At 50.3% G+C, this 25,792-nt stretch overlaps 1 protein-coding gene across 13 annotated transcripts in view; it reads right to left on the bottom strand.

Moving 5' to 3' along the window:
• ATP11A (ATPase phospholipid transporting 11A) overlaps positions 1-25,792 on the bottom strand; it is a 150,441-nt gene that overhangs the window by 71,446 nt on the left and 53,203 nt on the right. For 4 of the 13 annotated variants that reach the window (XR_006739007.1, XM_045567548.1, XM_045567551.1 and 1 more), the window contains exons 1-2: positions 14,344-14,651; positions 59-181 (exon numbers count right to left, since the gene is read on the bottom strand). Coding sequence is in view for 11 of the 13 variants with exons in the window: in XM_045567548.1 (XP_045423504.1) it covers positions 59-181; positions 14,344-14,403 (183 nt within the window). In the remaining 2 variants the exon portion in view is untranslated. Of the gene's footprint in view, positions 1-58; positions 182-14,343; positions 14,657-19,341; positions 19,394-25,792 lie in introns of those variants that run through there. The other 9 variants (XM_045567554.1, XM_045567555.1, XM_045567556.1 and 6 more) reach the window with 5 other exon arrangements.

Consider the following 25,792-nt stretch of genomic DNA (forward strand, 5'->3'; position numbering starts at 1 on the left):
CCAGTGCCCTCCCGAGCTGTCTCTTTAGGTGCGGAGTAAATGCTCGGACCACAATTACCTTGGAGGAGACTATCCTGTTGTCCGGGTATCTCTGTGGGATGTAGGCCTCTGTGCCAGGAGGGGGCTCCCTGTGTCCCACGTAGATGGTCCGGCTGTCCACCCAGTTCTCTTCCCCCGCACACTGCGGAGAGGAGGACAATGTTAGCAGTTGCCTCAGAATTTGCACATAACACCCCTACCCAAGGTTTTGTTTTAAATGCTTGCTCCTCTGAACAGAAATCTGCACCTGCTGACTGAGGCCCTCGTTCTGGGCTGTAGGGAGCCCTGGGACCCAGCTCCCTGCCTGACCACCTGCCCTCTTTGGCCCTGGGGGGCCAGACCCGCAGGTGAGTGGCAGGAGCAGGCTGCCTGTGCCCCCATGAGAGGCACAGGGTGACTTTGTGTAAGCACACATTGCACAGCAAAATCTTAGGGCTTCAAGACAGAAAGGCAGTGATGCTGGGGAAGGTTGTTGATGAAAGAAGAAAGTTACGTTATGGTTCAATATGTAAGAATTATCCAACTGATTCAGGTATCTAAACTCAGTAAGGCTTTCCCAGGGGGGGACAGGACCTGAGTCTGACTCATCTTTGTGTTATAGTACTGCACTCAGAGGCATCAGGTAACCAACTGCTGGCTAGAGTTCTTACAAACACCCTCATCCGTGCTGTGTGGGGTCAGCACTAAGGTGACAAAGATACTTTAGTTAGTGAAGCAAAATACAACCTCAGAGCACACAGCCCTGGCACACGATCCAGGTCCCATCTCAGAACACACAGCCCTGGCACACGATCCAGGTCCCATCTCAGCACATGGCCCTGGGTCCACTCAGAACATGTGGCCCTAGCACGTGGCTCTAGGTCCCACACCTCAATTCTCCAAAGCTGCAGTCCTGAACCCTGGGGGCTGTGGACCAGTAACAACAGGGCCACACAGCAGGGGGCAAGCAATGGAAGCTTCATTTGTACTTACAGCTGCTCCCCACCGCTGGCATGACAGCTTGAGTTCCGCCCCCTGTCAGATCAGCAGTGGCGTAAGATTCTCATAGGCGCTCGACCCCTGCTGTAAACTGCACATGCAAAGGATTTAGGCTGCGCACTCCTCATGAGAATCTAATGCCTGATGATCTGAGGTGGAGCTGGGGCGATGATGCTAGCACTGGGGAGCAGCTGCAAATACAGATTATCGTTAGCAGAGACGTTTGACTACACAATAAGCGTAATATGCTGAAATCATCCTGAAACCATCCCCCTGCTCCCTGGTCCATGGAAACATTGTCTTCCATGAAACCTGTCCCTGGTGCCAAAAAGGTTGGGGACTACCGCTCCAAAGGAACTTAAAGGTGTCAGCTTTACGGGGGTGTAACAAACAGAGCTGGAAAGGAGGCGGAGATTCTCAGCTGGACAAAAGCCAGCGAGTGTAACAGGAAGACAGCGCACGGGCAGGAGTCGGAAGAGGAAGCACTGGCCCGGGCTCTAAGCCACTCGCTAGCCTCAGGCACACCAGCATCGTGGAAGGTCGTCCTCCCTGGGAGGGGGCAGCACCTCATCCAGCGCTGCCAGGAGAAGGGAACAAGGCAACGGGAAGGGTGCACACAGCAGGGGCCCAGCCCCACTCCTCCTGCCACCACAGCTCCTGCCGCTTCGAGTTCTGTCACTTTTCAAAGCCAGATAACACAGTGACCCAAGCAATCCAACATTTCCGTGTCTGACACCCTTATTTGCAAGTCTTATGCTGATTCTTTCTTCAGTGTTGTTCATACCATCCTCTCCTTTGCTCATCTATGATGTCAACCTCATAGGGACAGCAAGTCAGTTCATGCTGTGCCCCAGCACGTCACACATTAGTTGCAGGGCATTTGCACATTTCCCTTACAAATTCCAACAGTCAGCATACATTCACCTGTAATTTCTTCCATTAGGACCTAGCTTTGCAAAACAGCCCATGTAAGCTAAAGGGAAAAGACGCAATCGGTCCCATAAACTCCACCTGTGTTGTCAGAGGCATTCCTACAGGGAGCCAGGACCCCCAAGATCCTGCAGATCCTGTAGACATAGCTGGGCTGCATCTACAGTTAGGGGCTCGGCATGGCACGTGAGCCATGGGCACTTTCCTTGACAGGAACTCAGGGTGTGGCTCCTTGAAGCCGCCGCTAGCTCTATGATAACTGTTGTACCAGACGCAAGGCAGGTGGCAGCTCGGCCCTACTGCTCGCCCGGGCCACGGCCCAGTTTCCCCAGCCCAGCAAGGCCGGGCCTTCCTCCCCACTCTGCCGCCTTCCTATTTTGTGGTGAGTCTTGCAGGCATAAGGGATAGTGACTTACAGACCTCCTTAAGAGCTTCATAAATAAAGTATGACATATAAAAGCTAAGAAAAGTCCCTGATTTTCCTTTCTTTTCTTGGAACATAGCCAAACTGATGCTTCTCATTCCTATGTCATCCTTGCAGCTCTAGGATTCTGGCTCTTTGTACAGTTGCAATGAAAACAAACCTATGAGCCCTGATTATTTAACTTCTTAGCCAACTAACTTAGCCAGTCTTGAACCTAAGATCGCCAGACTGTTCACAAACCAGAGCACAGACAAGGTGAGAATTAATTACACCACAGGGAGCTGTTACCGAGACAGAATGACATAAGCTGTCACGACTCTGCAAGGCAGGGTGGTGGGTCACCAACCTCAGTTCTCAGTGTCCTTCTAGGCACTGCTCAGTGAGCCCTGTGGACTCACCCCACAGAACTCGAGAGACGGCCAGAGATTCTCGTCTAATACATAAACCCGAAACCAGGCACTAAACTGTCTTCACCGAGCTTGCCTGATGAACAATCCAGCAGTCCAACCATGTCAAGAAAACCACCTGGCGTGTCCTCTGGAAGGCTGGTGTAAGCTGCAAACTGAGGCAAAAATCTGTACTGCAGTGAATGAGGCTGAGCACAAGACATGAAGTTACCAACCAGAACATCCTGAACTGTTCCCAGAGGGGACACACAAAACTATGCACAAATGTTCACAGTTGCATTACTCAGGGTAGCCAAAGTGCAAGTCTTTCAAATGGCCATCAGCTGATGACTGGACGCACGAATCGAGGTATTTCCACACAGTGGAGCATTCATAAAAACGAATGAAGTACCAATACGTGCTACAACATGGATGCACCTGAAAACATTCTGTAAATGAAAGAACAACATACTATGTGGTTCTACTTACACAAAATGTTCAGAATAGGCAAATTCACAGAGACAGTGGTCTCAGAGGGCTGGAGAGTAACCGATAATCGTTCCTTCGGGGGGTGAAAATGTTATGGGGTGGAGGGTGGTGATGCTTGCACAACTCTGAATATATTCCAACTTGAACCAATGATTGTACACTTTAAAACAGTGAATTTTATGGTATGTGAATTATACTTCAATAAACATATCATAAATATTTTTTCTAAAATGAAAGGCATATGCAGTTTGCACACACATAAGATCATTATTTCTATAATTTCTCATTCTAGGAATGTAAGAGGTAATGTTTACATCAACAGATTACATAACTCATCTGTACGACTACCGTATCATTTGCTGTCTTTCCAGCTTGCCTTTGGCTCAATTACTCAGTAACTTTGCAGCTACAATTCCAGAAACGGGAGTAACAGGGGACATGTCGCTGTGAATCACTGTCACGCAGCTACCTGAACATCATCGTGGCTCCTCTTAATTTTGTCTCTAAAGATACTTTTGACATTTGGGATTGATCAAGTGGTGCCTGGAAAACACAAAATCTTTGCCCACACATACAGGGGTGTAGATTTTTGACAGGCACCAAGTGCTTGTGTTTGGTGGTTGACGAAAAATCCCTCAAGGAGCAGAAACTCCTGAGGCCAGCGCAGCGGCTGACTGCAGGGCAGTGCTCTCGACAAGGCACCGGCCCCGCTGCTCAAGGGGCGAGACACTCAATTTCACACGGTCTGTGGCGTGATGCAGCCACTATGTGCTAATGCATGTAGTGAGACACGAGTTCCTGCTCTTCCTGCTCCGAGGCCAGGAGCTGGACTGCTCACCTGCAGGTCATTTGACTGACTTGCTCCCTCTAAATGCATTCTGGCATCACTTCCCACTTGACAGTTATGCCAAAGAGAGGAATGGCACCAAGGGGCCCTGGATTAGGGCATGAAAACGTCACAAACCACTGACTAGCAAAGTGGTTTAACAGAGTTCAGTGTCAACCAGCACAAAGATGCTTTTTTTAATTAGAGACAATACTTGTCCAGGTTGAACATGTGACTCTGTCCACAATTAGTAATGAAACTGCTAGAAGGAGCAAACGATAGTTCTAAGAGGATCACAAGGCAGACGGCACTAAGGATGTTGCTTTACTGCTCTCGATCCTAGTGGACACACTGAGGGATCGAGCATCTGTCCTGTACTTTGACTAAGCAGCAGAGGCGACACACGGAATTGTCAAAGAGAGTGTTGATGGAACTGCCAGTGAGGCATCTGGGGACACAGGCTCATGGCTGCAGGCCCCTGAGAGGAAGAGCATCGCTGGGGACTGGCCGGGGGAGCACATTTGGTTTTCTCTGGCTGGTCCCAAGTTGGAAGTGAGGGCAAAACTCAGGGAGTCATTAGCTAAGCCCTGTGGGTCCTGGATGAGTGCAGAGGTGTAAGTCAGCGCCCCATGGTCACAAGGTGGTTGGCCATCGTCCCTCTTTACTAAGGATACTTTTATTCATATTTAGGGGGGCATTATGCAATAATTCCAATATACAGAACACTGGAGTATAGAAATAAACCAGCCAGATTTAACAAATGTTAACATTTTTTCACATTTGTACCAGATAAATTGTTTTAAAAAACAGAAATAGCCTTAAAATTCAGATTTTTAAAATAAATCATTTGAAAGTATTTACCTCTTCCCTGTTTTTAAAAATCTGGGCAGTGGGTGAGTAGGAGAGGAAAAAGACGCGGTTACCTAACACTCCTTAGGGGTAGGGGTATTCCTGGATATGTTTTACACCTGGGCAAATACAAGTCCTGAACTCCTAGGCTAAATGCAACTTTGCACAGTCAGGAGTGGAGTCCCATTGCCCCCCAAACCCAAGAACACATCAACCAGTGAAAACCATCCCATTTGCACCCCACACCTTACTCACTGGTAGGTGATGCTGAGGTGGTCACAAAACTGCCCTTGGGGGAGGGCTCAGCCCCTGTGCACATGGTGCCCAATCGCATTGCATCTTCTTCCCACTATGGACAACTGTGGGGCAGGACAGTGTCCTGCAGACATGGGGGCCGTGCTGCCTGGGGAAGCCCCTCTGACTTCTCTCCTGCAGAGGAAATCCCAGCTCTCCACCAATCTGCAGGTTCATGTCAACATGCTTTTACACCATGTAAATTTGTGCTTTTGTTCCAGTTTTCCTTTGAATCAGTTATAATACCTAGTTCCCTCATTATAAGTAAAATAAAATCTTAAACAGATGTTCACTTTTATATCTGCATGAGAGTCCTGGTTTTACCTTTATAAACATTATCTTTTAATGGGAGGGAATATTCCACAGTTTGGACCCCTGACATTAAATGAAGGTCGTGCATAGTCCTGGGATTTGAATGATCAGATTTGTACTTTGCCTGAGGCAGCCTTAGACTCCCAGGGCAGCCCAAATAGGCAGGACTGGGAATGTTCCAGAATACCGCAACTATAAGCCATTCCAACAGCTCACTTATCTTGCCATATCAAAGAAACTGTAGGGAAAAAAAAAAGAATTCCACTTATCATCTTCCTGCGAACCTCGATCACTTCCCTCCCTCGCTTTGCTAGGTTTGCCATCCTCAAGGACAGCTCAGCCCGGGTTCCCCAGACGCTGCTCTCCTCGCAGCTGCTGGTACCCACGTGACCTCAGGTGTCTCAATGCCAGGGCAAACCTTCTGTAACACAGTAGTCGCCTCTCCTCCCACAGATACAGAGTGGGGGGTATGTAACAGAGGGAATGGCCTGAAAAAAACCAGCAAAAAAATTTTCTGTCTCTTTAAAACTTCCCCTACTCTTTTAGGCAACTGCAGCCTAGCCTGCATCCTTGCCTGGAGCAGTGAAAATGTCTTTTGTTCTTTGCTTTACAGGAGATAGCTGGGCCTTTCGGCCAAGGTGGTGCCAGCCTCCCAGGTAAGCCCAGGTGGGAGGAGGTTACAGGCTTTGTCTTTGGCAGAGATGGGATGATTAGAACCATTAACACAGTAGCCTAGAACTGAGGGCCCTCCCTTTAATACCTCTGTATTTCTGCTTAGTTCAGGAAATTTGTTTTTTGAGACCACAGAGTCTGCCATTTTTCCTCCTTTGCCAGCAAAGTAATACACTTCTCTTTCCTTCTGCTCGAACCACTTGTTTTTGCTGTTTTGATGTGGCCTTGGGAACGGGTGCCGAGCTTTCAGTAACACTTCCCCAGCAAAGCACAACTTGGCTTCTCTTCTCGCTACGCACGATGCTAAGGGATGATGAAGCCACTCTGCCCCTGAGCTGAATGCCTCTGTCCTGCAGATGCTGCAATTCGGGCGTCCACACTGTGCTGCCGGCATCAGCACCTTCATCTTCCCTCCACCGCCGCCCGTGTGCAGCGCATGTCGGCCCTCATGGGTTCCGGGCAGTTCCGGTGACAGCCTGGTCAGCGTTTGAGAAGGTGGATTTCATCAGACTGAATGAGGGCATGCCAGACCCCTCAGATGGGAGATGTGAGCAAAGCTCTGAAATGCAAACTGGAATCAACACTGTCCCAGTGCTAGACCAGGGAGGGCAGCATCTACAACAGGGCATGTGCCAGGCTCTGTTTAGTCAGACTGGGCAACAGAAACAGACAATTTCTCACAGGCTCTTTCCTGCTGTGGAAGAATACAGAGATTACCATCCGCTCTCCTCTGGCAGCCCCAAACTTCAAGTCCACACAAAACCCAAGTATTCACAACACCTCTAAGCAGCTAAGAATCGCCCCAGCAGGATGTCTAGTGCACAGGGGCCCGTGCAATCTCTCTGGCCCCTGTGACACCTAACAAACGTGACCCCCTCCAACACATACCTCTTATTCTGGAAAACAATCATGAACAGCAAATAATTCCAATAGCATAAATGCAGACCCTAATTCATCACGTCAGACTCGCTTCTCCTGTGAATGAAATTACAGGGCCGGAAGGGGCCTTTTTGGAATGAGTCATGCCATAAATTAGCATGAATAATACACTAATAACATTAAATAACAACATACCCACTAATAATGAGCTTCTCTGCAAACATCGCCGTCTTTGTATTAAATAACAACCCTTTGGGGTATTTTCTGTTAAGCCCACTGAAAGAACCAAACCTGAAAACTATGGGACTAGCCCAGGAGTATGTACCATGCAAGTCAAGAACCTGCCTTGAAGTTAATAGATGGATAAACTGATCACACGTGTTGTTAGATCTCTAAATTCACAGTAATCAGAGTCCTCTGGACAGTTCGCTTGGGTCGCCTCGGATTTCTAATTCCCAGGCACACGCTACAACCTTCTTGCTCAGTGACTGTGCACCCCAGTCAAGAGCAGGACCCACCAAATGGCAAAGTCACCAGTGCCCCTGCGGTTCTAGCTACTCTACAACTCACGTAACGGAAGAAGAGAGAAACAGCTGCTCACAGTCCAAGGCCTCGCACCAAGCCAGCCTCTCCACGGATTCCAACGGCCTTGCATGGTGTTTGGCCAGTTTGCCAAGAACAGGGTAGTGATGAGGAAAAGTTTAAACACAAAACGATATTCATTTACACCTTACCCAGAAACCCAGGGGTTTTCAAACTCTGATTGTGACCTGGGGTACAAGGTACAAGAGTGTCTGCACTCCCAGTTCCTGCTCTGCAATGTGTTTCTTTTCATGTGGTTCCCACGAAATGAGCTGCAGCCTGGGATCTGAAGATGCTCACTCGCCCACAGCGTCCTCTGCAGGCCCAGGTGTCTCTGTGTGTGGGACGCAGTGTGTGCTCGTGTCTGAGAGGTGTAAATCAGAATCCAGCCTCCCCTGAAAGTCCCTGATTAAAACCGTTCCTGAAATGGGATCCCCTTTCTGCCAAGGTATCATCACCTCAGTTCCCCACATGTAACAAGCAGGGAGCCAGACATCCAGGTCTCCACAGGTCGTCCCTCAGGAAGACGGTCCCCAGCTGTGTTCTCATTTCTGCTCCTGGACATACCAGAAGCTCTGAGCGTAAGATATCTGGCATCTAGTTTAGAGCAGATGACACACGGGACCTGGGACGTGTCAGCAGTTTTTAAAAATAAAGGAAAATCCTAGAATCAGACCCAAGACAAATCTGCTTTCATAAAAGTTTGTTAAAAAAAAGAATAAAATCAAAATTGTGTGTAGCCTGTTTTTTGCACTGGGCGTTTCCTGGCAGCTGCTAGGGCAGGCTCTGTCCTCGTCAGAGATCAACGGGAAGGATGAACCACAGGCACCACCTGTGAGAGCCTGATTTTTCTAGCAAATTGTCCATCTAACCTGCAATGAGGAAAATTAGTTACGTCTTCCCAGGAGACTTTATTAACACTTTTTGTAAATTTTAATATTTCCAGGATATTTATAATACATCCTGACAGTGAGTCCAAATAGCAGATAATGTGTTCAAATTACTAATGGGGAGCTGTTTCAGCTAATTTTAAATCCACAAAGTATCAAAAATAAATAAACCTACCTACTCGTTTCTCCCAAACGAGAGTTTGGAGAGTTTAGTGTCCTAAACCAGGCAGACACCTTAACAGACGAGGTGTGAAGACCATCTGGGCTTTAGGGGAAGTCCAGGGCTGCGCCCAGCCCCCTTCACCTTGTGGGAGGTGGGCACAGAAGACCCCCGAGACTGGGAAATGCTTCACAGCCAAAGGTAGGGGAGGGGACGCAGCTTCTGCTTTTCCTCTTCAGGGGTAGGGGAGGGGTGGGGACGGAATCAGGAAAGAAGTGGGGTTCACCTGGGGAGGCCAGGCTGGTCAAGCGAGGAATGCAGAACAGGGGCTGATCTGGGGAACCCCGGTCCCCAGCTGCTGATGACCCCTAGCATTCCTTTCCACTCCTGTGCTCCTGCAGGACCCCTTCTCTTCCCAAGGCAGCGAGGGAGCTCACTAACCCGCAGCAGGGGCCCGGGTGGGCGTGTGTCTACACAAAAGCATTGGCGCTGCCACACAGAGGGCTCGGCCACGTGAAAAGTACACTCATTCCCACCCGGGCTGAGCAGGACGAACACCACAGATTACAGCTGCAGAGGGCCCAGGGAAGCCCAAATGACGTCTGTCTCTCACAAGGCACCAGGGACCATTGCTGCAGACAAATCCTGGCCCTTCCCAGGGTCCCAAGTCAGCCTCAGGCAGCAAAAATACACACGTGCCCCAGTTTGCCAAAAGCGAAAGATGGCCTTTGTTTGCTTTTTTCAGAGGGGAGAGTGAGTGGAAACTTCCTGTCACCTGCTAAATGCCAGGTATGATGTCGGGGGCTCCGGGCCCCTTTGGGTTCAGGAAAACAAGACTATCCGCCAGCCAGGCGAGAAAGGCATGCCACACGAGTGGTTTAGTCCTAAGTACAGAGGGTGGTGATGCTTCCTTTGGTCAGGTTAATCAGCAATAACCTCAGCGTAACAATGAGTAAATAAAATACACTGAAATAAAAGCACAGGCGACACCAGGCAGACTGTCTGAAGCCAGTCCACATGGAATGGTTTACAACCTGCAGCTCCATTCTGGGGGAAGGGGGTGGGGGCTGGAAGCCCCTGCTAGTCAGAACCCTGTGGCGATGAAGAGCTTTCAGGGTGCCCTCAGGGACGGGTCCGGTGGGGGTGGCCCCGGGCAGTATCTCACAGGCTGCCACCCTCAGGGCTCCTGGATAAGAGCTGTCCTGCCCACACTCGGTCCCACCACGGGTCAAGCCTTTGCCTGCACAATCATGTGGACACAAGTGAGGTCCCCGGGGTTTGACAGTGGAGCTGTTGTCTACAAAAATACTGGCTAATCACATCCCCGATAAGAGGCTGGTGCCTGGAATGTATGAAGAATGATGACAACTCAAAAATAAAAAGACAAATAATGAGGATTTGAAGAGCCAATCCTCTGAAGATCTACAAATGCCCCACAGGAACGTGAAAAGATGTGCCACTCCTTAATCATCGGGAAATGCAGATCGAATTCGGCCAGGTGGGAGAGGCCAGTCACACAGGGCCACACACCCTCTCAGAGACAGACTGTCATCAGAGGTTGCCCAGGGGCTGGGGCAGGGGCCAGAGCAGAAGGGCACAGGGAGTGACTGTCCTGGAGTGACAAAAACGTTTGAAATTACATCATGGTATCCCTTGCGTAACTTGGTCAATACACTACAAATCCTTACTTTGCACTCTTTAAACAGGTGGGCTCTATGATAAGTAAGTTATATATCCATAAAGCTCCTTCCACTCAAATCCATGAGACTTTAAACATTGCTCACTGTTCTGCTTCTAAATCAACGCAGCCCCCACCTCGGCCTCCTTCACTTCAGCCCCTCACTCTGCTAAACCTACCTTATACCTCCCTAGCTTTCACCAAAATGTACGACTCTGCCAAAATGTAGAATTCTCTCGATTTTGTAAAAAATGTAAATATTTTTAAAGTTTAGGTTTTAATACATAACATTTCATAGTGGGTAAAATCAAGTCCAGTGAGTTTCCAAAGGAGCATGCCTAACAGGAGAAGCCAAAAAAAAAAAAAAAAAAAAAGAGATTGCAACCAAAGTAAGACAGGACAAACAGCGGAGGGTAAGCACCGTGCAGCAGCCTGTCCTGGACATAACCAAGGAAATGAACTCACTCCAGAAGGGCTGCGTGTGGGTGCACAGTTGTCTCAGGTGTCTGTGTCCCTCCCGGGACTGTGAGGACAAACCCAGGCAAGGCAGGGGGACTCGGCAGGTGTCTCTGTCCTGCCCACACAATTCCTTCCCTGCTATACCAGGAAGGGCAAGATGTTTCTGAATTCGGGTTACGGCCAGAGTCAGTTAGCATAAGGTCAGAAAACACAAGGACAAGAAGATGTTCTTCAATGCTCTGAAAATCAGCTTTAGCCAGTGTTAGTCGCCTAATGGAAGTTTCAGATTTCAGCTGACACGAACAAAGCCTATTAACCAAATTACACGATGGGGACAGACAGGAGCATGTCACCAGCCTTGAACCACCAGATCGATTTCCACAGCAGTGGTTATTCCTAATGGCCATTTTCAAGTTTACAGGTATCCAGTGACACAGTGATTTCTTGTTCTGTGTCTGTTTATAGCTTTAAACAGCAAAATGTCTTGTTCGATGCATCAGGAGATAGTGTGCACTTAGTGTTTCTAAAATTAGGCTTCCTCCTAGACCTTACTTCCCCGAGCAGCTCCGCATTCCAGTGGTAGGACCGCCATGCCCGCGTGTGCACCTCCGGCCCCCCGAAAACACCTGCTCTCCGTCCATCGGCATGAGGTGGTCTCCACTCTTGTACTGTCGGCCTTGCTCAGGTATAATAAATAAAGACAGATACTCCGTAAGTGACTGTAAGTGTTAAACTGTTCTGATGAGACGGGAATTCCTCTCCCGTGAATTGTACCCGCTTTTCCAGGGCCCAGTGGGCAGGGTCTGGACAAGGCCCCAGAGCCTCGTGTGGGACATGGGGACCACCCCCCGCCCCGGGTCTGGGCCTTCTCTGTCTGCGGGAGCACAGGATTGAACCCTCACCACCATCTCGCTACTCTGGCCACAGTCACCGTCATGACTGCGGTTTTTCCTTCCCAAACAAATCCTGGGTATTTTTGAGGCTCCTGTTGGTGTTTATGTGTCGTGGACATATTTTTACACACAGTCACCTGGATCACAAGGATCCAAAAAAGCACAGTGACAGTCCGCTCGATTTGGGAACTGTCAATCTGGGTAATGCTAAATGCCAGCTGACCTGAACCAAACTACAAATACAAATTCTAACCCCAAATGACTTCTGGTTTACTCTGGACTTGACTAATCCTGGGAGTTCACAGCAGCAAAAAAGAAACACAGCTTCATGGAAAAGTCAAGACTCGGGGTGAGTCCTGAGGGAGGAGCTGAGAGTCAGTCTTGGATGGGGAAGACACATTTAAGACGGACTCCCAGTTCTCGTGAAAGGCAGCAGGAGCAGAAATAAGCACTGATTTCGTCCAATTCACCGTACATTTTTGACAGCAGGTTGTTCCTGACCAGGCTACCTGTGAAGAAGCAGCCGTCTTTGATGTGCTTCCGTTTAACTTCATGTGGGAAAATGTGTGACGATGCAGGAAGTGACCAAATGGCCTGGCTGTCCATAGCGGCTGCCCATGGCTCATCACCACTATGGGATGGAGAAGTGGCACCTCTACCATGGTGCTGGGGGCTTGCACCGCAAGCTGCGGACACAGGTGCTGGAAACTGGCCGCTTCCCCTCAAATTGGTACAGATTTGGCCACGTGTTTCTGTGCACAACACAGAGGCTCGACACACCTGGAAAGCCAGGGCAACAACATTTAACATTCATGCTGAGCGTCATGCTGGCTCTGGGGTGGGAGAACTGCAAACTCAGGTGCTAGAATGTGAAGACAAGCTCCCCCTCCAGCATTCAGAAGAGAACGTGGTTCTGGCCGTGCCAAAGAGGAAAGCACGGCATGGAGGCCATGGTGCCTGGCCTCTGGACACAGTGGCCCAGGATGGGGGTCACAGTTGCTGCGCTCCTTAATTCACACTCAAACACAGAAAGGCAGAGGACTGTGAGCCATTGACACCCGGTGCCTGTCCTGTGAGCACTGTGGCTGAGGCCATACACACCACGACCAACAGCTATGCCGCCGAGGCTCAGAATGGAGTCTGGAGTCCAGTAGGTGGGTGCTGGCGGGGGTTGGGGTGGGCACTGCAGCTGCACTCCGCAGCCAGTGTGGATGGCGGTGCCACCTCCAGAAGATGACAGAGGCATGAGGGGAAGCCCAGACTCCGAGCAGGAGGGAGCAGGGGAGTAGGTAGCTGGGGAGGAGGGCTGGGAGGAAGAAGGAGGGGAGGCGAGAGCTGGGGAGGCGAGAGCTGGGGAGGAGGGAGCAGGGGAGGAGGGTTGGGGAAGAGGGCTAGGGAGGAGGGAGCAGGGGAGGCGGGCTGGAGTGACAGCCTGTGGGCCCTGCCACTAGCCCAACTGCCGAACCTACAACCAAAGCCGTCCTGCTCCTAACCACAGACACCTCCCATTAATGCCTGCTCACCATGACAGAGTGAATCTGGGTATGTCCCCAGTTATTAAAATTACAATGCAACCTCAATGGCTTCTCCATAGTAAAATGTGGATAAAGGCAGCTGAATACCCACAGTCAAAGAAAATGAGCCCCAGAGCACAGATCAGCAGAAAATGCTGACAGAACACGGTCATTAAGAAACCAGAGATGCTCAGATGATCATACGTCTACCCTCCAAATTCTTCCTAAGTCACCCAGGAGCCCGGCATGAAAACCAAGTGATTGCTACATTTATTTCCCACCACTGAGTCCCTTCTTCTAAAGATGAATTAGCCAGAAAACTAAGCAAACTTATCCCAATTCACAGATAAAAAATGCTAGTATATATGTAGGCTTCTAAAAAGCTGAAATTATATACCTTCCAACTGCTTTGGAGGCATATTTTCAAAATATTGACTATATATCTAATGAAGACAACTGCAGGACTGAGTCAGTAATTACGGCGCACTGTTTAGTGAAAATACTGGCAAATTGGGTAACAACATACACAGAACAACGTCAGAAATCACAGTTCAGCTGGCTGCAGTCAGAACAGAAGCTCCTGCAATCCCGCATAGATCCCCAACTCCAGCACTTCGACTCCTTGGGGCCACGACTGTATTGTGTGACAGGCTGAGGCTGGCCCCAAGGTTTGTGCACCTGGCCCATGCATCTGGCCGGTGAGAGTCAGCCGAGACCATGTCCATGCAGCTCAGACCCATGGCCACCACAGCCTGCCGAGACCAAAGGTGAGAAGGGAAGATGCCGCCTGCCACAGGCGGGTCAGTGAAGCTCTTTAACACAGGCGGTGTGGACAGTGGCTGGGACACTTGCCTTCTTGGTGACCAGAATTGAAGAACAAGCAACGGGGACGCAGGATGAAGGTGGAGAGGGAAGTTCCCCAAAGCAAACATGTGCTTAGAAAACCCTCCAGAAGAAAGGAAAGAAATTGCAGAGCACAGATCTGGGGGGTGGAGGGGCTGCCCCTGAAGTCAGCACGGAGCCAGGCCACAGAGTGTGACCAGTGTGGTCGGCAAGGGACAGCCACACAATGCCCAAGCTCACGCTCACCCTGCTCATGATTTGTGAGGCCTGCTCAGACCGGTGTTCCATGGACCTCCAAGGGGACATGAACCAGACAGCCTGTGGCTGCTCCTAGGGCAGAAACGGTGCCAGCACTTTCCGGATCCTGTTTCTCCACTGTTCTCGGCACTGGGTTCCTGTGTGTGTACACATTGAGTTCGCTCTGCAGTTTGCATTTTATTACCCACAGCTGTCCTTCCAGCTTCACCGACCTTCCCCTTCCTTAAAAACACAACCACATCTTCTGCAACCTTCCGTCCCAGGACAGGGCCGGTGCTTGCTCTGTGGGACACATGGCCGTTTTCCCCTCTCTTGCCCCCTTCGCTGCCATTCCTGAAGATGAGGAGTCTGCTTCGAAATCTGGTCTCCACCCTGCACTCGGCAACCCTTTCAGTGCGGCCAGAGACACGGACTGGGCGGGATGCCCATGTGGGTGCACCAGAGGCACAGACACCCGGACCCCAGGCCTCACCGAGGACCCGTCCCACAGTGACCCTGCTCTGTGTCCCCACACCCCAGGTGGGAACACGCTCATCCTCAGGATGACCAAAGAACCAACACTTCCTGGGAGGGAGGAGCTGGCGGGGCACCCAGCCCAGCGGGAAACCACAACCCCTAAAGCCCACACCTGAGCATCAGAAGTGGGCTCCAAACATGAGTGCCCGCCACACACAACTGACAGAAGCACGACATCCAGCCCTCTTGCTGCAGGTTCACCCGTGCTCTTGAAGGATTTCAGACTCTGCAGTGTTGCTGTGGACATCGTGGGCCATGCAGGGGAGGAAAGGCGACCACTTTCCATGACGAGACTGGACAGGGGGCAGACCCCTATTCAGAGCAAGAGAAGACAAGCCGCTCTCTGTGTATCTTCGGAAGGCTGGTTCCGAAGAGGTGGCCAGAACGGGAATGTGGGAATCCCGTGGGGAGGCAGAGGGCTATGATGAGCACTGGAGGGAGATGTCTCGCAGACTGGCCAAGACAGTCTGGCGGCGCTTCGGGGACCACTGGCTGAGCCCCAAGCCCCACAGCCAAGCAGCCTCCCTGCCGCCCACGTCTCTCACAGCACTACGTCCCCTTTGCAGAGTTCTCAGCACCATCTCTGCTCACTCGCTCGTCCGTCTGTCCTCTGTGTCCATGAGGAGGCCACAGGAGCTGCCCACCGCAAGCAGCCCAGCTGAGATGCGCCAGAATGTGGAACACACACTGGGTTTTGAAGACTCAGATGAAAATAAGAACATAAATTATCCCATTAATAAGTTTTATGCTGATAACATGCTGAAATAATATTTTGGATATATTGTGTTAAAGTACAATATTGAAACTAATTTTGCATGTTTCTTTTTGCTTTTTACTGTAGCTCTGCTGAGCAGAGACATGGCCCAGGCTCCCAGGACGCCCTGCAGTGGACAGTGTGGGTGCCACCAGGCCCCCCTCAGTGGGGGCAGGGGTAGCTCTCTGTTCACTCTCTCCTTCTGGGACCGTGGACCTGCCTCCCTCGAGGGGACCAGCCCACTTTGGCTACACATTTCCCACCAGGCATCCGGCCACTGATGCTCCTCTGTGCTGAGGGCGAGTTTGAAGGCTTGGCCCTGCCTCCATTTGAGGGGGCTTCCATGGTGACTGCATGAGCACCCCGACATCCTCCCTCAACCACACGGGGGCTCCCACAGCGTCTGTCCACAGAACTATAACCTCCTCTCAGCGCTGGGCTCCCTCAAGCTCGCGCTCCCCTTCCGTGGCAGGGAGCTGATGCAAACATGGTGGCATCTCCACTTGCACCCTGGCCTCTGGATGCCACACCAGGCAGCCTGTGACTCCACACACGAGGATATTCTGCCAGGACATCCCTTGTTCTGCAGGAAGGAGCGTCTGTAGGAAGAGGGTCCCAGGATGCCTCAGGGACAGCCTCCCTCTAAGGATCACAGAGCAAGCCCACCTGCGCACCTGCCCCACCTGCCCTACCATCCCACCACCCCTCCCCAGACACTGGACTTGGACCACATTGCTAAAATCCACATTCATGAACCAAAACCATTGTCAGCTTAGGGCTCAACACAAAAAACCATCACTCCAGGATGGTAAAGCCCTTTGTGGTCACACCCTCTCAATCCTGTGAACTATGCAGGCGGCAGTACGTTGGTCTGTTAAATGAAATAATTTGTGTTGTTCGTTAATTAAACTCAGCGCCAGGAAAGATGAATGAGAAATCCATCGGCTCTACTGCTACCAGCTACCACGGGCTTCTCCTCACCAGTCGGCTTCCGTTATCAAAGGCATTTCTCAACACCCAACTCGAGTGTTTTGCACCCAAGATTTTTCAAAGTGAATCTACTCTTCAAAGGAATGGTTCTCAGCTCTCTCTCAAAGCCCATGACTCATTCAAAAGATCAACCCTGTTCTCACCTTAAAAATATAATCAATGTTTCTTCCTGTGTTTGAAGTTCACTTAAGAACTTTCAGTGTTTTCTTCCTTGTTCTTCAGGCCATTTCTTAATCTTAACTGTTGCAAGTGTGCTCAGAACACCCAGTAAACAAGGAAGGGGCCAAAGTGGGGGGAAGGAAAGGCCCAGGAGCCCCCATAGTAGCGCCTGGCCAGCAACAGGGGAGCAGACGTCCCCAGACAACGTGCTGCGGTGGCCTGGCTGTCGGGCAGAGCCCCGCGTTCCGGCCACACAATGGCCCAGGCCCTGGCGGCTCCCTCTCCCCGGGGCAGCGGCAGGCTCTCTGTCAGGTCTGCGTCCAGGCAGAGACCTTCCAGAGCCAGGAGGGGGCCGGCCACTGTCACCGTTGCCACTTGCAGGCATTCTGTTCGCGTCAGAGGGGTAGCATGTCACAGGCCTCCTGACAAGGCTGGAGGGAGGCACTTCCCACACAGTCCCGGACACCTAACCAGCCTTCTGAACCACAAAAGCCACAACTTCACACCCAGCTTCGGGGCTTCCTCTCTGGGCCCCAAAGAAAAGTCTTATGTTCACGTTAAAAGAGATCTCAGGAGTGTTTCTCTCACATGGTAGTTTCACAACCTGGTTACTCATCCAGGAAGATCGGCAGTGGTTACCAGGCCCCTACCATGCCCACCGCTGTCCTCAGGTCGGGGGACACTGTCCGGACTGTCTGTGGCTCGGCTCCCACAGACTCTGCTCATGGGGACAGTGTGAAGCTGGTCACAGGGTGGCAGGGCCCGTGACAGGCGGCAGCTGCAGGAGCCCCACCTGGGCCCTGTCCAGGTGGGAGGTGGGTGGAAGCCCCAGCTCAGCCAGGCTCCCCAGGAATAGTTTCCTGTGCCCCACTCTGGGAGGGCTCCCTGACCCCACCAGACCCAGCGCCCCCTTACCAGGAAGCAACTGTTTCCTAACTATTTCCCCCCTCCATGCGCTGTGTGTGAAATAGGCACAAGGAAGCCACGAAGCGATCAACACGCCAGCATTTTGCCCTGCAGGGAGCACGCAGCTCCCCCGAAGATGGCGGGAGACAAAGTGTCCCAGGAGCAGAGTTGTGTGAGCACAGGGCACAGCCGCGCAGGGACCCCCAGGTCTGGGCTGCCGCACCCCACACAGGCGCTCCTGCTCTCACTGGGCGGAGGCCGCACAGTGCTGTGCAGGCTGTGACCTCCCAAGATGGTAGGCAGCACCAGCAAAACGTGTGCCATCTCTCCACAATTCGTTTAACAGCTGTTGTTTAAAATGTATCTGGATTTGTCGTATCAGGTAGGTAAGACACACAGACACAGAAATTATCACGAAGAAAGATTCATACTCACAGCTCCCTAGAAGCAGGAGGCACAGGGGCCACTCAGGCCACCAGGGGAGCAGCAGGGGGCCGGGAGTCAGTGGGTGCAAGGGAAAGTGCAGGCAGAGCCTTCAGGGGGTTCGGGGGCACTGGGCTGTCACTGGCTGTCCCTGGCTGTCGGGGACCTGGCCCTAGGGTGATCAGGCCGGAGACAGTGGCCCCAGTGTGAGAGCCCCATGGACGAGGAGGAGGGTGTGGGCTCTGGACGGCAGGAACACAGGAAAGGCCGTCCTCCGGGCTCAGCGGGGCCCCGATGTCAAAGCATCAGAACACAGAACATCAAAAGTGTGATCTGTACAGCTGGGTTCCTGCGTGTACTAAAGCCAGTTGTATTAAAACTAGTTGGATACAACTTTGCATCTGTATGTGGAAAGGCTCAGCCAGCCACAACTCAGGATGACCGGCTCCCGAGCCTGCCCCACACACTGTAGGACACCACACCTCTCTGCTCTGCCACCAAACGCCAGCAGCACCCCAACCACTGCACACCCCAAACACCCCAAATCCCCAAGCCTCCCTGGGCAGGTGCCCAACCCAAAGGCATTTCTGTTCCTGCTCTCTCCTCCCCGGACTCTATAGTGAATGTGGGGCCTGCAGCCTGCCCGGGTCCCTTCCGCACTTCCCAGTGGGGATGAGAGTGGGCCTGACCCAGGAACCCCATGAAGGCCACAGGGGATGCATCCAGTGGCCTCCCGTTGTGACTGGCCTCTCAAGTAGAAGGAGCTGCTCCCTCTAGGAAGGGTCACACCCGCAAAGCTTTCTTCTCCAGGAAGCCGTGGGAGAGAGGGTACGGTTGAACACTGTGCTTAGTGCAAACGGCCTACACATGTGTGTGGACTCACATTTGTTTACGCTACTGAAACACAGTTATTAGAAATTGTTATTAGAAAATGTTTTAACTAAAACAGCAAATATAGCCTTAAGATTAGAATCACTTCCAAGGCCCAGAGTTTTCTGCGGTTTTTCCTGATAAACACTAGAATGTTTTACAATCTGGATAGACTGCCACCCTGGGAGCCTAGAATAGGTGCAGCGTTCTTGGCAAAGAAGACACTGGACCCACCAGCTCCCACTCCACCCTGCGGCGTCCAGGACCCCAGCGTCAGGCCCTGTTCGACCTGAACCTCTCGGTCCAGAGCTGTGGCACCTCCAAACCCTTTCTTTTATAGTGGAAGACACAAGAACCCAGAGACTTACAGATGTCACAGGACTGGCTGGCACAGACAGGTAAGCACCCAGATCTTAGACACGGCTCCTGTCCCAAAGTGATGCTCATGACAGGGTCTCTGCATTTCATTTATGACTCCCTCAAGGGGAGCGGTTGGCTGTAGCTCCTGCTTTTCAGCATCTCCCCTATAACGATAATCATGGTTTCTGCACACAGAACACATCTTAGGTTAAAAGTATGCACAGCTTTTTTCTGCTATGTTTCAAATACTTTTAAATTATAGGCATAAAATGGAGCAAAGTGAAGCATGTTTTTGTTCTCCTGTAAGAAGCTATCAGGAAGGGATGGGTCACCATCCCCTCCTGCCTAACTCCTGGCTCACAAGCAGCACCCTGGTGAGGACGGGGATTGTGCAACACGCCACACCACGCACGCCAACGGGATCCCAGCCTTCCGCTCCCTCCCCGCCTCTGCCCAGTGGGAGCTGGGCTTGGAACTTGGGAGGCAGGAGGAAAAACACAAGCAGGAAATGAGCAAGAGCTGGGGAAATGGGCAAACAACAGCTCTCCCCTCAAGACAAAGCCACTTGCAGCCAGGTGGGCAGGGAGGAGGCTGGGGAGGGGCAAGTCTGGTTTCTGGGGGCAGCTCTGCCCCAGCCTGGGTGGCTCCTGACCCAATACCCATCAGCTTCCTTCAGCCTGCAGATCCCATCACACATGAGCATTTCTAAACAGTTATTTTTTGCTTCTAATGTTTTAAGTTTTATGATCTTGAATCAGATTATTTCCTGCATTTTATCTTTGGGGCATAACAGGGTTTGGAGGTCACTACTTTACTGCGATGGAACTGTACTGCAAGGATGCAGGAGTTAAGTAATACTAACCACTCGGGGCTATTTCTGGCCTATGTCACACCCGAAAGGCCTGTCTGTAGCTTTCTCTTATCTTCAGGTGAGGAAAACCACTGAGGGACATTCTGAAAGAGCTTATCATGATCTACACTGAACTAAGCTACAGGGTGAAGAAATATCCTCCCAGTAAACGTCTGCAAGTCAAGTGCAGAGCAGTTTCCTGGCTCTGATATATAGTCCCTTCTCATGAAGATCTAGCAGTTTGTTGCATTCTTTCCAACAGTGGCCTTTTAAATCACACTCACCGCCTCCCCAGGGTCCCCACCTGGCCCTGAAGGTGTTTGACCCTGTAACTGATAAAGACAGACAGCAGTAGTAAACAGCATCACTGTTACCAAGGGTTTTAGTCTAGGATCATGAAAACTCACACCTATGAAAGTCTATGGGTTTTGTAAAAAGTAAGTGTTGTCTGGGAAGTTTTCCCAGGGCAGTGAAGGGCAGACCTCTTACACCATGCAGCCTATGGGCTGGGGCAGCCCCACCAGGCTGTGTCCCTAGGGGGTCCCCCACCCCGGCTGTAGGTCCACAGGGCAGCCTAGCCTAGCAGGTGAGTTTCAAGGCTTTTTTCTGAAAACAGAACTAGAATAAGCCATGGCATCTGGCCTATGGGCCTGGTCTGGCTGAGACGCCAACAGGTGGTCTAAGGTGTGTGCTGGCGTGGGCACAGCAGTCCCCACTTACCCACAGGGAATTCGCCCCAAGACCCCCAGCGGATGCCTGAACCCACAGACAGTACTGAATCCTCTGCACACTGTGTTTTTCCCTATGCAAACATACCTTTGATAAAGTTTATCAGGTTCAGTAAGAGATTAACAATAATTAATAGTAAAATAGAACAGTATAACAATATACTGTTCACAATTTCATGGAAAAATATTTTTCTTACCCTAGGTCATAGCAACCTCAGCATGTGATTTTTTTCCTTTCCTTATTAAGTTGAGAACTTTCACTGTTTCATTTAACAGGAACACTTTACAGCTTCTCTCTGGGGTATCCAAATTGCCAGCATCACTGCTTTTGTGCTTTCGGGCCATTATGAAGTCAACCAAGGGTTCGTTGAACTCAAGCACAGGACCCTGAGACAGTGGATCTGATAACGCACACGGCTCCTGAGTGATTCTTGGGCGGAAGCCCTGGACAGCAGGATGGAGTGGGAGGCGCCAGATCTCATCAGGCTCCTCGGAAAGGCATGCCATTGAACTTAGGAATGGTTTATTTCTGGAACTTTCTTTTTAATATTTTCAGACCGAGGTTGACCATAGCTAACTGAAACTGTGGAAAGCAAAACCACGGATGAGGGGACCACTGTGTTACCCCAACACCATCGCCCAGTGACCACAGAAGACCTGCAGATGAACACACACAAAATGTACTGCTAAAAGACACCTCTTGTCCTTCCGGACTGCTGCATTTTAAACCTCAGCTTGATTATCAAACTCAGACCAAAGCATTAAATACTTTCTGGCTACTGTCACGAATGTACTCGTAACCATGTTTACACAAATGCAATTTAGTGCACTGGAAGTTCTCCAGTCTCTGGGCAAGGAGAATGAACAGTTCCAGTTTGGAACATGGATTTAATGTCTGTGAGAACTAGCTGAAAAAAAAAATAGGCCAATATGTTTATATTGAGATATAATCTCTTTTAAAAAGGAATGCTTAAAAAAATCAAAAGTTTACAAAACAATTACTGAAAACCTTCCAGATAATCTTGGAAACATCTTTAACACAGCAAACAAAAGATAAAGAGTGCCCATCTCCAATTTCTGCGTCAGTAAGGGAAAGTGAATTTGCTGAGCCGTCGTGATGACAGAGAAGGCTTATGGGTGGGTAAGTTCAAGGACCTGTTAACACAGATCGAAGAGCAGCGTCCGAGCCTGTGTTACGTGGATCAGGTTAAAATGTGTCCGCAAGCTTCGGTGGGAGAGCACGCAGGCTGGAACAGTCTTTAGGGAGGGTCTTGGCCTTGGTGCCCTCGACACTTGAGGTGCCATCCTCTGAGGTGGAGGCATCCTGAGCCCTCATGGTGACAAGTGTCCTAGGGAGGTGGGAGGGGACAAAACTGCTCCAGGAGAACCTCTGACTCAAACCCAAGCTTGAGTCTCAGCACCCAGCCAGGAAGAACCCCGGGGTAGACTATGGGGTGGGCTGTAGGGTGGGCTGCTGTCCAGGAGGAATCATGCTGCTCAGCCCTCCCTCCCACCCCAGCCATCCTCCCTGCAGGCAGGACCGGGATGAGTCCAGCTCCCATAGCCAGGCGTCCTGCACTGTTCTAGTTCACCTCCAGTGAGTCCCCTTTGTCTTCTTTTGCAAACCCCTACACCACACATGCTCATAGCCCAGCTGGGTTGAAAGTTCTTCCTCCAGAAAGCTGGGGATTCAGGGCAGCGGCTCCACAGGCCGCTCAGGAACCTTACGGCTTTACTCATCACGATGGCCTTCCAGCTTTAGGCTGAACAAGAACTGGGGTTCCACGGCACAATACCCGGCGCTCACACAGCCTCACTCAGCGCTCCATGGCAGGTCTGGGCCCCCTGCAAGAACCTTCCAGTTTCAAAGTGAATAGGAACTGGAGTTTCACACAACACCGGGCACTCACACAGCGGCTACTGCAAGCACTGCATCTATGCTAACATATACAGTTCTCACAGCAGCCCTGTGAGGCAGGGCTTTCCCATTACCGAGGAAACCGAGGCACTGAGAGGAGACCGGCTCAAGGTGCTGCAGACGCCATCTCTGCTCCCGACTCCAGGATCTACAGAGTCAGCTAAAGCCACGGTCACCAGAGAGAAGACGCCTACACAGCCAGGTGTGTGCACTCTGTGTACAGACATGTCTACACCCCTGAAAGCCTTCAGGATGACCAACACCCCCATGCACCTTTCATTCTTACGAATTCTTACAAAGTTACCATTACCTCGAAGGCCGTACAGTGAAGATTCCCGTGTGTGTGACTGGTTGTATGGTGCAAGCCACGCTATTAATGCAGTTAACTGTGGTGGTGGACAAACTATTCGCTCCCCATGCTGATTCCCCAAGGACTGACAGGAAGAGAGGTAGGAGACGACAAGAAACTCAGAGCCTTGCTCTGTGGCAGGAACAGACCTGGTCTCTTGGCTGGGGGAAGGTGTTGTCAGAGCTGCTGGGTGAGCACAGAGCCTGTGAGGACAGGCCTAGCAGACAGAGAGAGAGTGAGAGAGAGAGAGGTGGACCCCACAGAAGCATCGCCCCCCAAGGCCCCAGATGAGCGCCACGCCATCCCATGGGATTCTCTCAGAGGACAGGGAGAGCCCGTCCACCGGGACAAGCCCCGCCTCAGCCCCTCTGCTCGTCAGCATCGCAGCACACACCTGGTCTAGACATCGCCCCTGTTCACTCGTGTTCATTCTAGAGAAACCTCTTCACCCTAGTCTCAATAAGCAACATTTTCCTAAGATGTGTTCCAGGGTCCAAGTGCAATTCCATTTCTTATACAAAACTCTGTTTTTTCCATACACCTATTTACCTCTTGATAAAAAAGCTTTTTAAAATAGGTATCATGTACACGTTTAGGTGGAGTACTCCTTATTTGAGGTGTTTTGGACCAGAAGTTTTCTGGACTTCACATTTTCTCAGATTTTGGAATATTTACATTATATACATACCAGTTGAGCAGCCCTAATCTGAAAATCTGAAATCCAAAATGCTCCAAAGAGCTTTCCTTTTAGTGTCATATCAGTGCTCAAAAAGCTTTAGATTCTGGAGCATTTGGGATTTTGGATTTTCAGATTAGCAATACTTAACCTATTAATATATTAAAATTAGAACTTCAACAATTTTAATAAATTTTTATCAGCTGAGTCATATCACTGTAGGTCTCCTGAGTACATCACCAGAGGGATGCACAACATGCCACTCACATGTCTACAAAAAACAAGATAGTAAGTGCTGGGCACAGTGGAGACGCCGGGATCCTCACTCTTTGTTAGTGGGAATGTAAAATGGTAGAGTCAATTTGGGAAACAGTTAGTGGTTCCTTAAAAACTTAAACATAAAACGTAAGAGTTAGCGTATGAGCCAGCATTTACACTCCTGGGGACTCACCCTAAAGAACTGAAACAGATCCACAAAAAACCCTACACACAAATGATCATAGCTGCATTATTCACAGTGGTCAAAAAGTATGAGTCTTTCAAATATTCACCGACTGAAAAATGGACAAACAAAACGTGGCACTGTCCATACAGTGGAGTATTAGTAGCCGTGAGAAGGAACACAGCGCTGACCTCCACAGCATCCAAGCTACGTGGACAGACCGCGAGGACATCACGCTAGACCCAGGAGGCCACACAGTGAGTGTATGAAACATCAGAACAGACGTCAGAACAGGCCAAATCCACAGACATAGCACGTCCGAGGCTGCCGGGGCTGCTGTGGGGAGAGGACAGGGGAGTGACTGCTCACCGAGGGGCTTCTCTTTGGGGTGACGAAAATGTTCCAAAATTAGGAAGTTGTGACCTTTGCATGTCTCTGTGAATATCCTAAAAAACACCGACTTGTATACTTTTATATGACTTTTATAGCATGTGAATTGAAAATCCATTCTTGTCCTTTGCAGTCTATCCAAACTTAACATTGTACGTAAATTTCTCACCATATCCTTTTAAATTGTACAGAAATCAGTGAACATTCTGGCAGAGAGGAGGGTGGTCACTGCCTCTCAAATGAAAGAGAAGTCTTTCCTCCTCACCTGCAAGGCCCAGCCCAGGACACCTGCTCCCAAAGCTGCCAGCATCTCAGTCTCAAATTTGTCTCTCCAGGGGCAGCTCTCACCTCCTCTTTGTAACATGCATCACCTGCTCCAGCCCCATCACGGAGCCCCCCTCTCAGCATTGCCACTAGAACTGTGCAGGACACCTGAGCCAAATTTGGGGGCTGGACTCATCCCGGTCCAGCTCCTTGAGGCAGGGCCTAGCTCTGACTCCTTCTGCACGAGTCTTCAGCTCTGTCTCAGACCTCACACGGAGCAAGGAGGAAACAATCAGTGAAAAGATGAATTTCCATACCCTGCTAACGTTAGTTGTCATTTTTACAAGAAAAAGAAGCTTTTGGTATTATGTGCACTCATGGAAGTGATAAAGCATAAGTGTTGCTCAATTTTTTTATTAAATGAATTTGTTCAATGATTGGTTTACATTTTAGCTGAAAATGTAAACTATGAAATGAAAACTACAAAACTGAAAATTTTTTAAATTTTTTTCCTTTGTTTTTTTACTCTCCCCCTCCTGCAAAATTGAAAATTCTAACGCCAGTTTCTTCACCAATTGCTGCACCTGAGTCAGTGTGCATTTATGAAGAGCAGGCACTCTACAGCAAGGCATCAACAGAGCCGATAACTGTATGCGAAAACTGAAACCGCGCCACAAGTGTTAGTTATTAGTGTTTGATTTCACGTGTGAGAGAAGCTAGCATGACAGATTTAAGAAATGTGAACTGTGTATTGAGCAACTCTTTTTATTAAAATATCTTTAGTATAAAAAGCAAATACCTTTAGGGAGATTTGAATGAAGTCTAAGTAGTGTGCGAGCTGC

This window comes from Lemur catta, chromosome 13 (assembly GCF_020740605.2).
Source record: "Lemur catta isolate mLemCat1 chromosome 13, mLemCat1.pri, whole genome shotgun sequence".
NCBI lineage: Eukaryota > Metazoa > Chordata > Mammalia > Primates > Lemuridae > Lemur > Lemur catta.